The sequence below is a fragment of the Thunnus maccoyii genome, chromosome 13 (assembly GCF_910596095.1).
Source record: "Thunnus maccoyii chromosome 13, fThuMac1.1, whole genome shotgun sequence".
Taxonomy (NCBI): domain Eukaryota; kingdom Metazoa; phylum Chordata; class Actinopteri; order Scombriformes; family Scombridae; genus Thunnus; species Thunnus maccoyii.
Genome location: NC_056545.1, coordinates 1,704,242 through 1,723,327, shown reverse-complemented (window position 1 = coordinate 1,723,327; position 19,086 = coordinate 1,704,242). Strand labels below are relative to the sequence as shown.

Genomic DNA, 19,086 nt, shown 5'->3' with positions numbered 1-19,086 from the left:
CTTCCTTCTGTGCGAGCCGACACGCCTCACTGATGCGGTTTCCCGTCAGGTAGCTGAAGATGGCCTCGGTGTGGCGTCCTTTCCCTGCCTGAGCCACCTCCTCCTCCACCCTGTAGGTGGCGCCGCGGGACAGCCAGGCTGAGAAGGTCCGCCTCCTCTCCAGCTGCTGCTGATACTCGCTGGGCGTCTCCATGTCTGGCTCCTGGTCTGCGGGGCCCAACCGGCCCCACAGGGCCTCACACAGGGTCCAGACCTCGGCCCAGTAACCCAGCAGGGCTGAAGGAGAGAGAGAGAGAGAGAGAGAGATAGAGTTATGAAACATAAAACATCACTCAACCCTACGTAGATACTTCAGCTGGTTACTTACGGTCCGCGTCGCCCTGCTTGTCGCTCAGCTCCATGATCCACTCGGCGTACTCGTGCAGCGCCGCCACGCCGGGCTCCGGTTGGACCAGAGGGCAGGCAGAGGCGTCTGTGGTGCTGACGGTGCTGTGCTTGAGGCAGATCTCCAGGGGGCGCTGCAGCACCACCTGGCTCTCCTCCTCCTCCTCCTCCTCCTCCTCCTCTTCTTCACTGATCTTCCCTCCCGGAGGCTCCAGACCCTCCAGCTGCTCCAACACCACCTTATAGGGGCTTTCTGTCAGTCTGCAGGAGAGAACAGCTGCGTTTACAACCAGTGTTGACGGACAGCAGACGGAGGAGATCACATCAACAGTCAGACTGATGGCTGCTTTGTTGCACCAGTAACCACATCTAAGTGATGTCACAGTGAACATTTACATCACTGCAACAAGTTGAGATGTTAAGTTGGTCTTTAAGCCCAGTTTACACTTCCTGCGACTTTGTGAAATTTCATCATCTGCCTCCGTCGTCGAGGGTCCAGACTGATGATCAGCATTATATTTTATTCACACTTCACTCTGCAACAGCTGAGCAAGCAAGCAAAGTTTATTTACCTTTCACAAACACCAGTTACAAAGTGCTTCGCAGTCACAGAAATAAAATAAAATAAAATAAAGTGAAATAAAAATAAAATAAAATCAGAATAAAGAAGAGCAAAGACATCAGATAAAATACACAAGTAGAGCAGATAAAATGGACAAGTTAATATAAAATAGCACAAACTACCCAAATGCCTGTCTGAACAAACGGGTTTTTAGCTGCTTTTTCAGGGAGTCTACATTATCCTACGCTAACCCCCCTAACCCCTAACGCTAAGGGTTAGCATTAGGGGTTAGGGGTTAGGATTAGGGTTAGGGTTAGGGTTATGGGTAGGGTTAGGATTAGGGTTAGGGGGTAGGGGTTAGTGGTTAGGATTAGGGTTAGGGGTTTGGGTTAGGGTTATGGGTTAGGGTTGGGGGTAGGGTTAGGATTAGGGTTAGGGGGTAGGGGTTAGTGGTTAGGATTAGGGTTAGGGGTTTGGGTTATGGGTTAGGGTTAGGGGGTAGGGGTTAGTGGTTAGGATTAGGGTTAGGGGTTTGGGTTAGGGTTATGGGTTAGGGTTAGGATTAGGGTGTAGGGGTTAGTGGTTAGGATTAGGGTTATGGGTTAGGGTTAGGGGGTAGGGGTTAGTGGTTAGGATTAGGGTTAGGGGTTTGGGTTATGGGTTAGGGGGTAGGGGTTAGTGGTTAGGGGTTTGGGTTATGGGTTAGGGGGTAGGGGTTAGTGGTTAGGGGTTTGGGTTATGGGTTAGGGGGTAGGGGTTAGTGGTTAGGATTAGGGTTAGGGGTTAGGATTAGGGTTAGGGGGTAGGGGTTAGTGGTTAGGATTAGGGTTATGGGTTAGGGTTAGGGGGTAGTGGTTAGGATTAGGGTTAGGGGGTAGGGTTAAGGGTTAGTGGTTAGGATTAGGGTTAGGGGGTAGGGGTTAGGGGTTAGGATTAGGGTTATGGTTATGGTTAGGGGTTAGGATTAGGGTTAGGATTAGGGTTAGTGGTTGGGGTTAGCTTGTTAAGGTTGTTGGAAGACTATTCCAAAGCTTTGGGGCTGCTGACTGGAAGGCATGATCCCCCGGGTCTTAAAATGTGTACGAGGTACACTTAGAAAGCCCTGGGTAGAGGATCTAAGAGCTCGACTAGGGTGTAGGGGTGCAGAAGGTCACTAATGTACTATGGAGCCATGTAGGGCTCTATAATTGAGCACCAACATTTTAAAATGAATTCTAAAAGCCAGTGCAGTGAGATTAAAGTAAAGGTTGTATGTGACCATCTGTTGGATTGTGTTAAAAGCCCAACAGCAGCAGCAGCAGCAGCAGCGTTTTGGACAGTTTGTAAACGTTGTATGGAAGATTTATTCAGACAAGTAACAGCTGAGTGACCATCATTAAACATGATGAACATCCTCTAAAACTCATCTGTTCATGTGCAAAAGATCCTGAGTAACAAGGACTGAACATGAAGAATTTTCAGTCTACGAGGGAAAATCGATGTAATCTAAGTTTTAAAAATGTTGATAATTTTCAAACACTCATCTATGTGTGTGTGTGTGTGTCTTACGGTTTACTCCTGGCAGGTTTCGGCAGGAAGCTGAAGTCGGTCTTGTTGGTCAGTTCTTGGTCGAGCTGTTTGGACGGCGGTGAGCTCAGCCGGTGGCCGCAGTGCGCCAGCGTCCAGCCGGGACCCCACCCCACCCGAAACGATCGACCAGCAAACAGCCCCGCGTCCATCAGCAACCCTCCCTGCAGAAACAACAACACAGTTATTATTATAGTGGAGAAAAGGTCCTGTGAGGAAGCAGCAGCTTCATAATCTATAAAGTAAACAGACAAGTGGTGACTCTTCCAAAACAGGAAGAAACCAACATTTATATGACAAACCTGCTGAACGGAAAGATTTAACCATCACTTGCAAACAGAATTAATTATTTCTGCTTGAATCTGAAGGTTAAATGTACTTTTCTCAAAGAAAGAAGAAGTTTCACATGAAGGCTTTTATTGTTCACCAGATGTTTTAAGTTCCTTTTGGATCTGATGACAATTTCACATGTTGCTCTCATGTCTGAATAAACTTTTAGTTACAAGTCGGGAGTCAAACTGAAACACAAATCTGAACTGAAGTCTGTCAGATGAACACAAAGAGTCAAACATGTTTCACTTCAACACATTTATAATCTCCATCTTCATCTCTGACGCATAAAGAAAGTCTAATCAGTTTAATAAACTATGAAACGCTCTCGTATCAGATCAGTCTATAAAAAACTATGAGCATGTGGGACCATCTGTGTAGGTCTGTTAGCCGCTAACTTCCGGTTAGCGCTCCGCTAACTTATACGGGTATAAAATGATTCAATCGTGCGTCTCTTCTAGACTTTCCAAATGTTATCACACCAAATGGATTAACTTTTGATAGTGAAACGAGTCATTTCGAAGGGGTTGATGCTCAAAATAATTTATCCACCGTTTTACAGCCGCAGCAGTAGTGACGGATCAGACTACTGCAGCCAGGAGGCACAAGCATCCATCGGCAGGGTTTGTGTAATTACTCTCGCTGCCAGAAGGGAGAGACGCTCATTCATTAAGACTTCAACAGCAAAATAAGTTTGAAAATCTATCAGTGACGCAGCCTGAGAGACAAGATAGACTCTAACTGTCTGAATAAAACTGTGAGGAACATTAACGTAAACGTTTCCTCTGTCTGAAATGTTACGTCTGAAAAAATTTCCTTTAAAATATTAGTTATATATTTTTAAGTCAACTTCAAAAACTTAAAAAAATAAAATATGATCAATGCAGGTTTCTGCCAACATCGTTAACTGACGAATAATAATTTCTCTCTTTCTCTCTGCTGGATGTGTTGGTTTGTGTCGTTGTTCTATAAAACTCATTCAGACGTTACATGTATATAAAATAAACCATGTTGAGGGTACCAACCTTCCCCTGCGTGACCGACTCTTTGAGGGGGACGGGGCCGCCCAGCCGTCGGACCCCCACCGTCCTGATGGCGGGCTCTGGAGGCCGAGAAGGCAGCAGGAAGGAGGAGGGGCTGGGCCCCGCCCAGTGTAACGACCGGGAGGATTCGACCGCCGCCGGAGACGCCCCCGACAGAGGAGCAGGAAGAGAAGGGCGGGGAGAGTCTGACAGCTGAGAGAGGAGGAGGCCCGAGGTAAAACGAGCCTGAAGGAGACCACCGACTGGAGAGAGAGAGAGGAGATGAAAAGATCAACAAGACAAAAAACAACAAGAAATCAGCTGATAGTAGCTTCTTTATTAAGACTCTTCCACCATCAGGCATGTAATCCAGTCCTGCATGTTTCTCCTCAATCTAACACACCTGATTCTAATTATTAACTCATTATCAAGCTTCAGCTGCTTGATAACGAGTTAATAATTAGAATCAGGTGACCTCTGATTGAGTCTATATGACAAGTAACATGAATTCAAACATTTGTCTTTGTTTACTATAATAAAACTACAATAAAACTATGAAAAAACAATGTTATTACCAGTAGGCCCAGCCCACTGACTCAAAACTGAATATATATACATATAAATGTATCAATATGAACACACTGAACACAGTATTGATACAGTTAAAATGAACCACTTCTGCTGAATCTAACCCAATGTTAACCTTTACTACGACAGTGTTCAGACTGTAGTCGGGAGGCACAGAGGAGACTTTGTGTTCTGATTCAGAGCTGAAGTTGTCAATAACTCGCCTTCACTTTAATCAGCAGGTGCAAAACACAGGAACTTGGTTTAGATCTCGGGGAGTTGTAGCATTTATTCACTGACAAACAGCCTTAACTGAACACACACTGCTCGGCTACGTTAGCAGCTTTACTGCTAACTTCATACCGTCTGCTCCGGCCGCCAGCATCACCCTCACACACACACGCTAAAAACACAAGTGGAGGTTTCCTACCGGAGGGTCGGCTCTGAGCTCCCGGCAGGATGAGGCGAGGGGACGAGACGTCAGCAGGGACCTTCATCGCTCCATGGTCGTGGAACATGTCGCTCTCCTCCTCATCCTCAGCAAACAGAGATGCCTTCATAATCTGACAACACCAGGAAGGAAACAGTTTTATATTGTGGCGGCGGTCTGATGGAGTGACGTACTTCCTGTCTGGGGGCGGAGACTCTTGACTCTACCTGCAGGGTGTGAGGGTTGATCCCCAGCGAGGACGCTATGTGGCTGGACGCAGAGACGGCGTCGTGCTCCGCGGAGATCAAACCTCCGAGCTTCCCGGCCGTCGTGTCCATGTCTCCCACCAGCAGGTCGCCGTCCTCCTCTCCTCCCAGCGTGCTCTCTGTCGGGAAGCTCTGGGTGATGTCAGCCATGTCGCTGTCCAACTCCGCCACGCCGCCTGGAAGATCCACGACGACGGTGGACTGAAGACACACACAGATGAAGAAGAGAGTGTTACAGTACAAATAAGGCACATTCTTCTTCCTCATCAAAACCTGGCGCCTACATTACCCACAATGCAACTCAACCTCTGACAGTTTGGTCTGAGATTGTGGTGTGTTATGCTAGTAGCAGCTAATGTAGCCTGGAGCTGTTAGCCTCCAGCAGAGACGAGGAGCTACAGACGTCTGCTAACTCTAAACCTCCAGATTTGATTACGTTTCTAACTTTTAGTCGTCAGCCCCGACTGATGCCGACTCAAGTGACATCATCAGTGACATCATCAGCTCCCTAAAAAGGATTTATACTACTTTTTACACCTGAAAACACACTTATGTGTAGCGGTGGAAAGAAACTAAGTACATTTACTCAAGTACAGTTTAGAGGTACTTGTACTTTACTTGAGTATTTCCATGTGATGCTACTTTCTACATTTCAGAGGGAAATATTGTACTTTCTACTCCACTACATTTATTTGACAGCTTTAGTTACTTTTCAGATGAAGATTTGACACAATGGATAATATAACAAGCTTTTAAAATACAACACATTGTTAAAGATGAAACCAGTGGTTTCCAACCTTTTTGTCTTTTGACGTCTTACAAAAAGCAGTGTGTAGTCGGGGTCACATTTCACATGTCTATGAGTTGTTAACAGCTCCACCAAATAGTGATTTTTCCCTCTAAACTTCTCACATGCTTTCATTTCAATAAATGTTCAAATGATCCAATATTTCAGCAAAAATCAATCTCATAAAACTTATGTACTTTTACCATAGTAGCATTTTTCATGCAGGACTTTTACTTGTAGTGGAGTATTTTTACATTGTGGTACTTTTACTCGAGTAAAGGATGTGAATATTTCCATCACTGCTGAGGTGGACTGATCACAAACAGACAAACATAAACCTGCGTTGGTTGATCAGTTTGTTGACTGACATCAATAATTTACTACTTTCTTTGTTTTTTGCCTTTATAAATTCTTTCTGGCCTTCTTTTTTGGGTTTAGGAACAAACAGAGTCAAAGGTCAGTGTGTTGAACCCAAATAAATGACTTGAATTTGGTCAAATATTACATTTAATTGAATTTAATGAATAAAATCTCAAATATCTGAGTTTTATTATCTTACAGCTAAAAGTTCCAGCTAAGAGTTTCCTTTGAAGACCTTTAAATATATATTTATAGATATATTTTATATTTTGGATAATATGGATTTTATAAACTGAATAACAAATTTTATGCAAAACAAAATACTATATCTGCAAACAAATCATTACATAATTCTACATAGAGGCAACTTAATTTCTACAGAGACCCGGTGGTACAGAGCTCCAGATCCAGTGTTACCGGATTGTTTTGGTTTGTTGGTGAGCTGACTGTTAGCTCATTATTAATTATGACTTTAAAAGTTTGTGATCATTTAATAAGTTTTAATGGTTCAAATGTCATATTAAATGTTGTGTGTGTGTTCTGGTCCTTTAACAGTCAGAATCTGTCAGATGAGTTGATGTGTTTTTGTTCTCAATCTGAATCTAAATTCCATTTTCATATATAAACTTTTATTTAGTTGTATATTTTATCATGTATGAGGATGTACAGGTAACTCATAAACATTTAATTATGATTATTACACCAGCAGATCAGAATGATTCATTAATAACCTGCAAGTTCTCTTTTAAATTATAATTACATCAACATTTCATTACAGATCAAAGTCAGTCATTGGATCTGAAAATGAGTTTTATATTAATGGTTAGTCTGGATCAGCTACCTGTCAACAGACTGCACTATGATAGCTTAACGTTTAAGGGCTTGTTGCTATGACAACAGTTCAGATCAATTTTAAGCTTCAAAAAAAACAAAAAATCTAGAAACACTCATCCACACACTCACTCACACTTACTCCCTCACTCTCTCTCACACACTCACTCACTCAATCTCACACACACTCTCTCACTCACACTTACTCACACACACACACTCACTCAGTCACAACAACCTGGTCCATTCACATTAATATCAATAAACAATAACAGACATATTTATTAAAACTGTGAAACATGAGAAATATGGAGTCAAACTTCCTTCAGAGGAATCAGAGTCTGTTTATATTCTGACATTAAATACTGTTTATTTTCTGTTTCTACTCAGACACTGAATAAAGTCTGAGACTCATTTTGGCACCAACAATAAAAACTATTCAGACAAATATAAAATATATAGAAACATAACTGACATGATGCTGATGCTCAAACATGAGGTTTTATCAGCAGTTTGAATCATGAATCAACTGGTTTAGCAGCGTTTAAGTTGCTCTTTATACAAACTGAAGACAAAAAGGTTCAAATTCAATTAACTTTATTAGTTTGACTTTCATTATTCGCAGAATGAAGTTTAATACAAAACGTGTGTCACACATGTTTAAAGCAGGTCAGAGTTTAACATGTTTCCCTGCTCCAACTTTTAACTTCATATCAAACACAAGAAACTCATAATAACAATAATAATAATAATAATAATAATAATAATAATAAACATACTTTATATTCTTTGTGTGAAACATTGAAGAACAAAACACAAACTGTATCAACACGTCCTACATGTTGTATCCTCAGACTGACATCAAACACCGAGACGTGTGTGTGTGTATGTGTGTGTGTGTGTGTGTGTGTGTGTGTGTGTTGATATGTGTGTGTGTGTCGGATATGGAGATAAAACTCAAACCAGCTCTATAAACACACATGTATATTCAGAGGAAACCATCATCATCATCATCATTAACTGTCACATTTACCTCTTTAATGATTTCTTATCAAACACACACGTGAACGAGACTTCCTGTTCTCACACAGAAGCTTTTATTAATCATTCGTACATCGTGGTTTATGTCCGAGTAATTTAATGTAGTTAAAACATCGGTTTGTTTGCCTACAAGTGAAAAATGTGATGTTTAACATCTATTATAGAGCTGCAACAGTGTTTTAGGATGAAACTCAGTCACTGCTGGTAAACAACTGAACAACTTCAACACAGCATCTTCCTCTCTACCCGCTCATCCTCATCTTCATCCTTCAACTTTCACTGATTATCACTAAATATTTGTATATTTGTGTCGTTTAGGTTCCTGGAAGCTTTATTACTTTGCTGAATGAGTTGCACAATTTAAAAAAAAAAACGTTCAACATGAACGCAGAGAAAGTCATCAAGAATGAACCAGAACTCAACAAATATCAGCCAAGATATTGATTATTTACTCCGACATCGATGTATCGGCCTCTAACTCTGTGCTAATGAGCCACACGTCCACGTCTCTGCACACTGCTCTCACGTCAACAACGTCAAACGAAGACCAGCGACCACATTTACAATCTCAGATCTCTGTGAAAACATTCGATATTTCTCATTATTTAAAGGCTACACTCAATAATCAATAAAAAAAAAAACGGATCATAACCACAAATCAACTCCAGCGATATATAAACACTTCAGAGGCTTTTCCACCCTGAGAAGAATAAATATTTGGTGGAAAACTTTTACACCATCACTCAGAACACTCAGAGCGACGAGGAAACTGAATCTACTGAACTGTTTTGAAAGTGACGCGCTACCAGCGAACAGACAGGTGTGTCAGTGAGGATGAGGAGGATGAGTGTAGATGGGCGCAGGCGGCTCTACCTGGGCCTGTGGCGCCATCTGCTGCTGCTGCTGCTGCTGGGAGGGAGGAAGTTGCTGCTGCTGCTGCAGCATCGTCGTCGTCGTCATCGTCTTCAGCTTCTTGGGGTCGGCTTTGAGCGGGACGTCGTCTTCCTCGTCCGAGTCCTGGAGTCCGTATTTGGAGAAATGGGCCACCTGGGAGAGGAAGGAGGAGTCAGATACACCTGAGCAAACATCACAGCACAGAGCTGGAAACTGATCTGAGGACCAGATCAGACCAGGTCCACGTTATAGTCTAATATAGTCGATATGTGGATCTGAGCATGCTCAGTATCAGCTCTGATCACATGGCAGGTTTTCACTTCAGTTATAAAGACTTAGTTAGTGTTTTTTCTAGGCTTGTAGTCTGCTGGTCGGTTAGTTGGTCGATATGCTCTCGTCTGACTAAATTCTCATTGGTCGAATAATCTCCGTGTTATTTTCATAAGGAGAAAAGTGCTACATCAACAGCTTTAATCCAGGATTAATCCATTATTTCCTGCGGCGGGAGGGACAGACTAACAAATTACCTGAAAACCACGGGGGTGTATTCAAAACACCCCCGTGGTTTTCACAACTTTGAACTCGCCCAACCTGATGGAGCCTGCTGGGTGTAACTGTACTCAACGTTTACTGAACGTTTACTGAACGTTTACTGAATCTGTGTTTCTCCATAATGACACAACGAGAACCCCCGCCAGGCCAAAAAATATATATTTTTTAATATTTGAAATCCGAATGAATGGATACAGCGTTTGGGAGTCTCTGAGCAGCGCTGTACCGGTACGTGAGTCTACGTCCGTGACGTTGCCTGGGAAACCACTGGTCGCGCGGCTCCGTTAAGGAGTATGTTTGCATAGCGAGCGGGAAAGAGCGAGGGACAGAGAAGTGACGGTGGATGCGAGCGGAGCAGAGGAAAAGGTTAGTAGTAAGTTGTCAGTCTGGCAGTAAATGTACAGACTACAGTGTGTCAGTTAATAAATGCTAAAAAGTCACGTCTGTTGTTTTGTCAAATGCTGGAACAGTGAAGGAGGTTAGCTCCAAAGTTAGCAACAATAGGTTAGCATAACCTGAAGATGCTAAACAGAGAAATACAGAACAGAGAAACTATTCTCTGTTTTTAGCTTCTTAGCTTAGCTTCTTGTTTGTTTGATCTGATTTAAAGCAGCTGAGGTTGATTCCTCTCAAACTGACCTCGAACACCCAGGATCCGGTCTCGGTTCTGTACTCCAGGAAGCGAGCTCCCTGTTTGCGGGAGGCTTTCTCCAGCCGGCCCTCGTAGTTCATGTCTGTCAGACGCTCGGGGCTCCTGATCTGAGTGCAGGTCGTCTTGTCGTTCGGCCAAACGCCGTCCAGAGTGACCTCCGCCCGCCTACGACCGTACAGAGAGAGAGACGGGGTCAGGTTAGCTACGAGAACTGGATCTGCACTACAACAACCTGCTCAACAGTCACCAACACCTGTTTCACCATCAAACCAGCCGAAGTATGAAGGTATGACGGAAAACTTTTTCTTAAACAGATAACGATCAACATTTCAGCAAACAATCTTCAGTCCACCGTTCATTCCTGTCACTCACCTGTTTAGCCCCTCCCCCTCCGGCGGCTTGTTTTTGTCATCCGGGTACACGATGACCTCTTTGCGTCTGAAGTGGACGATCTCGTCGAGGTTCAGTCCCGTCACGTTCACCTCGCCGGGGAAGAAGATGGAGCCGTAGCCTGTGAGGGGCCAATCAGAACAGAGCGGTGAGGACGTCCGTCCAATCAGAGCTCACGTGCTTTACGAGGCTTTTAAACTGAAGTAAGCGAGTGACGACGTTACCTTTCCTGCCGACGGAGAAGTTCTCCACCACACACTCCCCGTTTTCATCCACCATCTCGGCCAGCTCCTCCATGGAGGGGATGGTGTAATAACCAACACGGTTCAGAACGATGCCTGGAGAACAGCAAACACAACGAAACTCAAAGATGATCTTCTGTTGGTCCAGTGAACAAACTTAATGTGTCTGTAGAAATCTGAGTCTTAAAGTTGACTTTGGCAGGTCGACACAGCTGCTTAGAAACATTCATGAATGTAATTTTAATCTGTTAGTATGACTTTTATCTGACCCTATGTATTTCACTGATTTTGGATGTTGGACAGATGACCTAAATATTCCATAATTTGCATGTCATTTTAGGTAGTATGATATAGCCCTTCTTGGGGGGACCTTTAAATACAAATAATGGGTTTATGGTCAAGTTTGGGACTGTTCCAGATGTGGTATGTTGTGACACATAATATGTTGTGACGTAGCTGTCAATTACTTGATTGGAGGGCTCCCAACTGACCTAGTGCCCATGGAAAACCTATGTTATTCATGTGACAAGATACAGATGTGTAACCCCATATAAGCTATGCACCGACAGGGGTACGGTGCCCAGACCATCTTTGTACATGGAATGGACCCGATGGCCATCGTCTAATAAACGTCTTCAAAATAAGAACTTCGCCAGCTCTTCCTTTGAACGATATCATCACACATCCTTCCTTTCATAATCTAAAAACTATTTGATTTGGATCATGTTTTGTCTTTAAGATGCTCTGTGCACACTGGTCTGTGTTTGTCAGGGACCAGCTCACAATCAACCGTCTTTGACTCATAATATTTGTAATGAAGACTTTGAAGGAATTTAATAAAGAGTGTCTTGAGTTATGGCCAAAAACGTGTTTTGTGAGGTCACAGTGACCTTGACCTTTGACCACCGAATTCTAATCAGTGCATTCTTGAGTCCAAGTGGACGTTTGTGCCAAATTTGAAGAAATTCCTTCGAGGCGTTCCTGAGATATCAAGTTAACGAGATGGAACGGACAGACGGACGACCCCAAACACAACACGGCTGTCGCTGTCACGGAGGCATTTTAAAAAAAAACTCAACTGTACAATTTAAAACTTCTCTGAAAACAGGTTGAATCTGGTCGCAGAGAGATCGACAAAGGTCCTGTTTACACCTGCTATTAACATCTGTCTCTACTGCTTTATTCATGTCTTTAAGTCTCACATAGCTCTGGTATGAAATGAATATTGTTTAACTACTTGTTTTAGTCAAAAGGAGAGAAAAACCTTCTATGAACACCTCGTCAGTTCACCAGCCCGTCAAACTAAAGTAAACACAAAGGCTCTGTTTACACCTGGTATTAACATCCGTCTCAGGTGATCCGATCACTAGTGGACAGCTCTAAATACAGGTGTAAACACACCCAAGACGCATTGAGGACAGAATGAGATGCGATCACTCAGACCACATCCGGAGGTGGTCTGGACCGCATGTGGCCACATTCTTTTAGCAAACGCAATGCATCCTGGGCCACACTGAAGGACCGCCTACTCAACTGACGTCCTCTATTTTCCAGCAGACTAAACACCAACTGGTCTCATAACAGGACAAACAAATTATTTTGTTTTTCATGTGAATTAAGAATGTACTCCACGTCCCGTGTTGTCTCCTAACAGGTTTCCCTCTTCAAATCAACAGTTAGAATAGAAATTAAACCATTAACTTTTCGCTTGACTACGTAGCTGGATAGTTTCCTTTGTCCTGTCAAGTTGATAACGACAGTTTTTAGTTTTGCTGGTCGACATAATGAACTCAGGACAGTTTGAACCTGGACTGTGTGTGTAACAGCTGATCTACTGGATGTGTAGAAGAACACAGAACATTAATTAACATTAGATCCTGTCAGCAGAGATTTAAATAATCAATCAAGTTATGCTGCTGTGTCACAGTGTCGGTTAATAACAATGACGAGCTGTCCACTTGTGATCGGATCACCCGAGACGCGCGTTAATACGTCAGGTGTAAACAGGGCCAGAGACGTTACGGGTCAACATGTTCAGGTGTGAGAAGGTTGGTATCTGACCTGCTGGGTGAGGAGACTGCGACTCCTGCTGCTCCTCCTCTCGACCCTCCAGCAGAGACTCCTCCCCCAGAGACGCAGACACGTCCTCGCTGCTCAGCTGAGGACAGAAATAAAAAACAATTACAGTAAAAATCTTGAGTTCATACACACAGGAAACTGTATAATATCTCACTAATTCATGTCTGTCATGTGATGTTTGAGACTCTTTACAGTACAAACTATCTGCTGTTTATGTGTGAAAACATGACGTCAGCTGGATGTCAAAGCTTCCTTTGTTGTCTCGCTGTCCGACATGCACATGTTGCCTCTGTGTATCTGAGCGTCCCGGGCTGCGAGCTGTGTGTGTGTGTGTGTGTGTGTGTGTGTGTGTGTGTGTGTATGTGTGTGTGTGTGTGTGTGCGCGCTGACCTCCAGGCCGTTCCTGGCAGGTTTGTGCATGTTGAGGTCGCTGATGGTGTCCTGCAGGCTGGTCTGGTTGCGGCCCTGCGGGATCGGCTTGGCGATGGGGTTGACGTAAAACTGGGTGACCTCGGGGTCGTCGTCCGCCTGGCTGCTGGGGCCCGGTAACTCCCTCAACTCGTCCTCGTCCTCCATGTGGCTGCAGAGAGGAGAAGAGGAAGAAGAGGAAGAGGAGAGAGCCCTGCAGCATTAAGACTTTATCCACAATATTCAACTTATCAAACATTACGCTGGTGTTTAATATACAGTTAATTAAAGCAGAGTGAAGCAGAAACACTGTGTGTGTGTGTGTGTGCGTGTGTGTGTGTGTGTGTGTAGAGACCTGTGTCCGTTCTGTGGATACTCTGATGGTGAAGCGAGGTCGTCTGTCTCTTTGTTGATTGGACTGCTGTACTGACTGCTGTTCAGGTTCTTCAGGACAAGTTTCTTGATGCTCTTTCTGTCGACAAAACACACACAAACACAGTTAGTACTACATTAAAGGCAACTTTTGTACTGTGGCAGCACACTGAAGTTGTGTAAGATTTCTTTTAGGGATGCGCGATATTGGATTTTTGCCGATATGCAGATATATTTCCAACTCATTGTGGCCGATACTGATATATGCACATGTTTTTTTCCAGCTGGCTGAGGAGACTATTATGCATGCAAGCATAGATTGTACTAAGTATGATCAAGAAAGACAATATATGAAGGAAGAATTGAGGAACACTGGACTTCAGGAGCTCAGTGTTCAAACTTTAATGAACCTGCCAAGTGGGAGCAGCAGTAGTTGCTCTTAATCTCTGGTCCACACTCCGGAGCAGAAGGTGGCGGTAATGCACCTAATACGCTGGTTGACAACCGCCGTTATAAACCAAAAAGAAGAATTTTTTTTCCAGACAGAGTGATACCTCCTGTCAGCCGAGGTGTTTCCTATCTGTGCAGCCGAACGTAGCAGCTCCTCTGTGGACTGTTTCACCCTGACGGTCCCGGTGTTTCCTCCGCAGGCTGCACTTCACTCAGCTGCTTCTTCCCGCTTTAACCTGAATAACAAACCGTGGCTCACATGGAGAGCTGAGGCTAATGTTAGCTGGGAGGCTAGCGGAGCGTTAGCAGCAGCATGACTGGAGTTAGCCTCAGCCAGCTAGCCTCCCAGCTAACATTAGCCTCGGCTCTCCACATGGATCCAACCGGAGCACCGAGCCCCGGTTTGTTATTCAGGTTAAAGTGGGAAGAAGCAGCTGAGTGAAGTGCAGCCTGCGGAGGAAACACCGGGACCGTCACGGTGAAACAGTCCATAGAGGGAAACACAGTCAGGCGGCGGAGGAGAAGGCGTTATATCAGCCTCTCATCATAATCAGCAGAATTCACCGATGCCGATATTTCATTTTAGAGCTTTTATCAGCCGATACCGATGACGTGCCGATAATATCGTGCATCCCTGATTTCTTTCGTCTTTCTAGTTCTGTTCACAGATCATCTGTTGCAGGTCAGTCCGTCCTCCTCTGATGCTCCTCATGAGGTTTCTCCCAGTTTTTCCCTGTTAAAAGGGTTTTTAGGGAGTTTTTCTTTATTTGAATCGAGGGTCTAAGGACAGAAGACGTCGTATCGCTGTACAGATTATAAAACCTCCTGAGGCTTTATGATACTGGGTTATACAACTGATGTACACAGCTTCTAATCTAAAGTAGTCAGTTTGTTCTCCACTTTACTTTTTTTTGTATCTGTATATAGATTTGATTTAATTTTGACTAATTTTGGTAAATTTTGATTTTTTTTTTTTATTCCTCTGCTTGCTTTATATTTTTTTTGTGGCCTGTTTCCTGTCTGGGATCAATTAAGCACCACCTCACCTCGTCTTAATTAAACGTTTACTTTTTTCTTTAAAATTTGAAGTGATGAAACCTTGAAACCACAGACTGTATAAAAATATGAACGTAGTTACCATGACGACACCCGTTGGTTTCTGAAGAGCGGTTTTGAAGCTCAAAGCGAGCCGCTCCGGCCGTCGCCATCTTAGCAGTATGTGACGCTGCCTAACTCCCAGCCAATCAAAAATGGGTAAAGAGGCCGAATGGCTGAAACAAGCCACCTAGCGGCTGGCGGACCTGTCACTCAAAGCAGCCATGTCCTTCATTATACATAACTTTACAGCTTAATAACATTTAAACGGGTGAGTTATAAAAAGATAAAGTTGGGTATTTTAACATGGAGGTCTATGATTGACTCGCTTTTGGAGCCTCAAGTGGTCGTTCAAGGAACTGCAGTTTTTGGCACTTCCTGTTGGCTTCATTTTACAGCCCCGGAGGTTGCCGCTTCGAAAAAAACAACAACAACAACCCAAACAGCTTTTCAGACATCGTTGCCATGGCGACAGTACAGGCAGTACCTGGGTATGAAGGCTCCGTTGGTGAGCGACGGCTCGTCGTCGTCCAGGCCGTCGAACAGCTGTGACTTGGAGGCGCCCGACGACGTCAGCGCTTTGGGGCGGACCCGGGTCGCCGGTCGAGGGGTCAGCTTGTAGTGGGTGGGAGTGGTCAGAGCCTTCTGGGCCGTCGGATTGGTCGGTTTCAGACGCTGTCAGAACACACAAAAGGAGATGTAACAAGAACGGACAAATGTCAATAAAAACACAAGAGCAGTTTCTTCAGATGACTGTCTGAATAAAGCGCTTCTGTTCAGTCGCTCTCACCTCCTCTTTCTTCTTCGGGTCTGAAAGCGGGTTTCTGAACAGCGGCGAGTCTCCGTACGGCGAGTACGCCAGAACGCTGAGCTGCTGCTGCAGCATGGCCTGCTGGGCGGCCGCTGCGTTCGGATCGGTGAGCGCTGGAGAAGAAATAACAGATAACTTCACTGCTCCGTCTGGTCACACAGTCAATATAAAACACAAGACAGTTTGATTTGATGGGAGAACTGGGATTGTTTTACATCGACTGGACTGGTTTACTGGTTAGAGTTTAATATTAAATAAGATCAAGACGCATTGTAAACTCTTAATTTCCTCCAAACGTAGCCTCTGCTCACCGACGGGTTGCTGTGAAGCTCCGAAGCCCAGCGTGCTGGTTCCGCTGTTGAATCCGGCTGCTCCGAACGTTCCCATCGTTCCCAGTGTGGTGCCCAGTTTGTTCTGGTTATTCCCAAAGAGAGACGTCTGCCCAGTGCCCACTGCTGAACAAACACACCTCTGCATTAATATGATAATAATAATAATAATAATAATCTCTACTCATCGTTATATCGTCTCGTTTTGTTTTACATGTGTAACTTTGTTTGTAATTGGTCGATTATTTTCATGATTGATCGTTTAGTCTATAAAATGTATAATCAATATATTCAAACCGCTTCTTTTGGCAAATCAACAGTCCAAACTAGAGCTGCAGCAATTAGTCGATTAATCAATTAGTCGCCAACTACTTTGATAATTGATTAATCGTTAAATCGTATCGTAAACTTCATATCTTCAGGTTGCATCTCGGGCTTTGGGACATTTTACAGACCAAACAACTAATCGAGAAAATGATCCAGAGATTAATCAATAATGAAAATAAACAGCACATATTCATATTCTCCATTACGAAGCTGAAACTAGAGACCAGTCAGTATATTTGCTTCATAAATGACTTCAACGAATATTATAACGATCATCAAAATACTAAAACAATCTAAAATACTAAATAATCAACTAATTGATTAACTGACTAATTGTTTCAGCTCTGCTGCTGTGAGTAAACTACTGGTTCTACTGGTACCTGTTCCAAAGCTGGTTCCCAGTCCGGTCCCCAGTCCTCCGGTGGCCGGCTTGTTCCCGAACAGACTCCCCGCCGCCGGGTTGGCGCCAAAACCTTCAGTCAGCCAGAAACAAACAGTAAACGTTAATGTGGATGCAGTTGGTTTATGTTCAGAGTTAAATGCTAATGAAGCAGCAGTACTGTTGCTATGGTTACCGCCAGCTCTAATTTAGAATACTGGCTGTTGAACAGAACGGCGTGGTTTAAACAAATACTTTGACCCGGCTCCGCTCTGAGCACCGGCGGACGTACCGAAGGTGGAGGTGTTGGTTCCGGTTCCCAGTGTGAGAGCCGGCTTGTTGCCGAAGAGCCCGGTGCCGGCGCCGAAGGACGGAGCGCTGGTGGTGGTGGTGCCGAACCCGGCCGTCTTATTACCGAATAAACTTTGCTTTAAAAAGACAAAAACACACACAGTAACGTTAAAAACACGTCAGAAAACCATTTGATTTATTCAAAACTGCAGAGCGGATGCACTCGTCATGAATCTTTCTGTTCTGATAATACAAACACATCCTTCAGTCCCTGGTTGGTACCTGTGTGCCGACATTTCCAAATCCGGCGTTCGTTTGGCCGAACAGTCCGGTGGCCGTCCCGAAACCGGTGGCGGCGCTGGTCTGAGCCGTGCCGAACAAGCCGCCCGACTGAGACGCCGCCGTGTTTCCAAACAAACCCTGAAACACAAACATCGAGACGTCCTCAACACTCCGGCTATTATTATGAAAAGTGACAAAATGAAAAGGCCAATTTCAGTGATGTGATTTCATATCATGTCGTGGTGATTTAGGTTTCTTAATGCCTTGGACTTGAAAAGGAGCAAAGCTGCAAGCAGAAACAAGAGAAGACAGAAGCAGAAACAAGAGAAGACAGAAGCAGAAACAAGAGAAGACAGAAGCAGAAACAAGAGAAGACAGACGCAGAAACAAGAGAAGACAGAAGCAGAAACAAGAGAAGACAGACACAGAAACAAGAGAAGACAGAAGCAGAAACAGGAGAAGACAGACGCAGAAACAGGAGAAGACAGAAGCAGAAACAAGAGAAGACAGAAGCAGAAACAAGAGAAGACAGAAGCAGAAACAAGAGAAGACAGACGCAGAAACAGGAGAAGACAGAAGCAGAAACAAGAGAAGACAGAAGCAGAAACAAGAGAAGACAGACGCAGAAACAAGAGAAGACAGAAGCAGAAACAAGAGAAGACAGAAGCAGAAACAAGAGAAGACAGACACAGAAACAAGAGAAGACAGAAGCAGAAACAGGAGAAGACAGACGCAGAAACAGGAGAAGACAGAAGCAGAAACAAGAGAAGACAGAAGCAGAAACAAGAGAAGACAGAAGCAGAAACAAGAGAAGACAGACGCAGAAACAAGAGAAGACAGACGCAGAAACAAGAGAAGACAGACCCAGAAACAAGAGAAGACAGACCCAGAAACAAGAGAAGACAGACGCAGAAACAAGAGAAGACAGAAGCAGAAACAAGAGAAGACAGAAGCAGAAACAAGAGAAGACAGACGCTGAAACAAGAGAAGACAGAAGCAGAAACAAGAGAAGACAGACCCAGAAACAAGAGAAGACAGACGCAGAAACAAGAGAAGACAGAAGCAGAAACAAGAGAAGACAGAAGCAGAAACAAGAGAAGACAGACCCAGAAACAAGAGAAGACAGACGCAGAAACAAGAGAAGACAGAAGCAGAAACAAGAGAAGACAGAAGCAGAAACAAGAGAAGACAGACGCTGAAACAAGAGAAGACAGAAGCAGAAACAAGAGAAGACAGAAGCAGAAACAAGAGAAGACAGACGCAGAAACAAGAGAAGACAGACGCTGAAACAAGAGAAGACAGACGCAGAAACAAGAGAAGACAGAAGCAGAAACAAGAGAAGACAGAAGCAAGAGAAGACAGAAGCAGAAACAAGAGAAGACAGAAG

General features: G+C 44.1%; 1 protein-coding gene across 4 annotated transcripts in view; it reads right to left on the bottom strand.

The window, feature by feature from the left end:
* Positions 1 to 19,086, bottom strand: part of nup98 (nucleoporin 98 and 96 precursor) — a 34,002-nt gene that overhangs the window by 7,470 nt on the left and 7,446 nt on the right. For 2 of the 4 annotated variants that reach the window (XM_042430635.1, XM_042430637.1), the window contains 19 exons: positions 17,700 to 17,837; positions 17,419 to 17,554; positions 17,128 to 17,220; positions 16,403 to 16,546; positions 16,071 to 16,204; positions 15,768 to 15,955; positions 13,719 to 13,835; positions 13,346 to 13,535; positions 12,938 to 13,034; positions 10,859 to 10,972; positions 10,617 to 10,755; positions 10,232 to 10,409; positions 9,020 to 9,193; positions 5,089 to 5,328; positions 4,862 to 4,994; positions 3,868 to 4,127; positions 2,495 to 2,676; positions 368 to 645; positions 1 to 276 (listed from right to left, as the gene is read on the bottom strand). In XM_042430635.1, coding sequence (XP_042286569.1) covers positions 1 to 276; positions 368 to 645; positions 2,495 to 2,676; positions 3,868 to 4,127; positions 4,862 to 4,994; positions 5,089 to 5,328; positions 9,020 to 9,193; positions 10,232 to 10,409; positions 10,617 to 10,755; positions 10,859 to 10,972; positions 12,938 to 13,034; positions 13,346 to 13,535; positions 13,719 to 13,835; positions 15,768 to 15,955; positions 16,071 to 16,204; positions 16,403 to 16,546; positions 17,128 to 17,220; positions 17,419 to 17,554; positions 17,700 to 17,837 — 3,211 coding nt within the window. Of the gene's footprint in view, positions 277 to 367; positions 646 to 2,494; positions 2,677 to 3,867; positions 4,128 to 4,861; positions 4,995 to 5,088; positions 5,329 to 7,685; positions 9,194 to 10,231; positions 10,410 to 10,616; positions 10,756 to 10,858; positions 10,973 to 12,937; positions 13,035 to 13,345; positions 13,536 to 13,718; positions 13,836 to 15,767; positions 15,956 to 16,070; positions 16,205 to 16,402; positions 16,547 to 17,127; positions 17,221 to 17,418; positions 17,555 to 17,699; positions 17,838 to 19,086 lie in introns of those variants that run through there. The other 2 variants (XM_042430636.1, XM_042430638.1) reach the window with 2 other exon arrangements.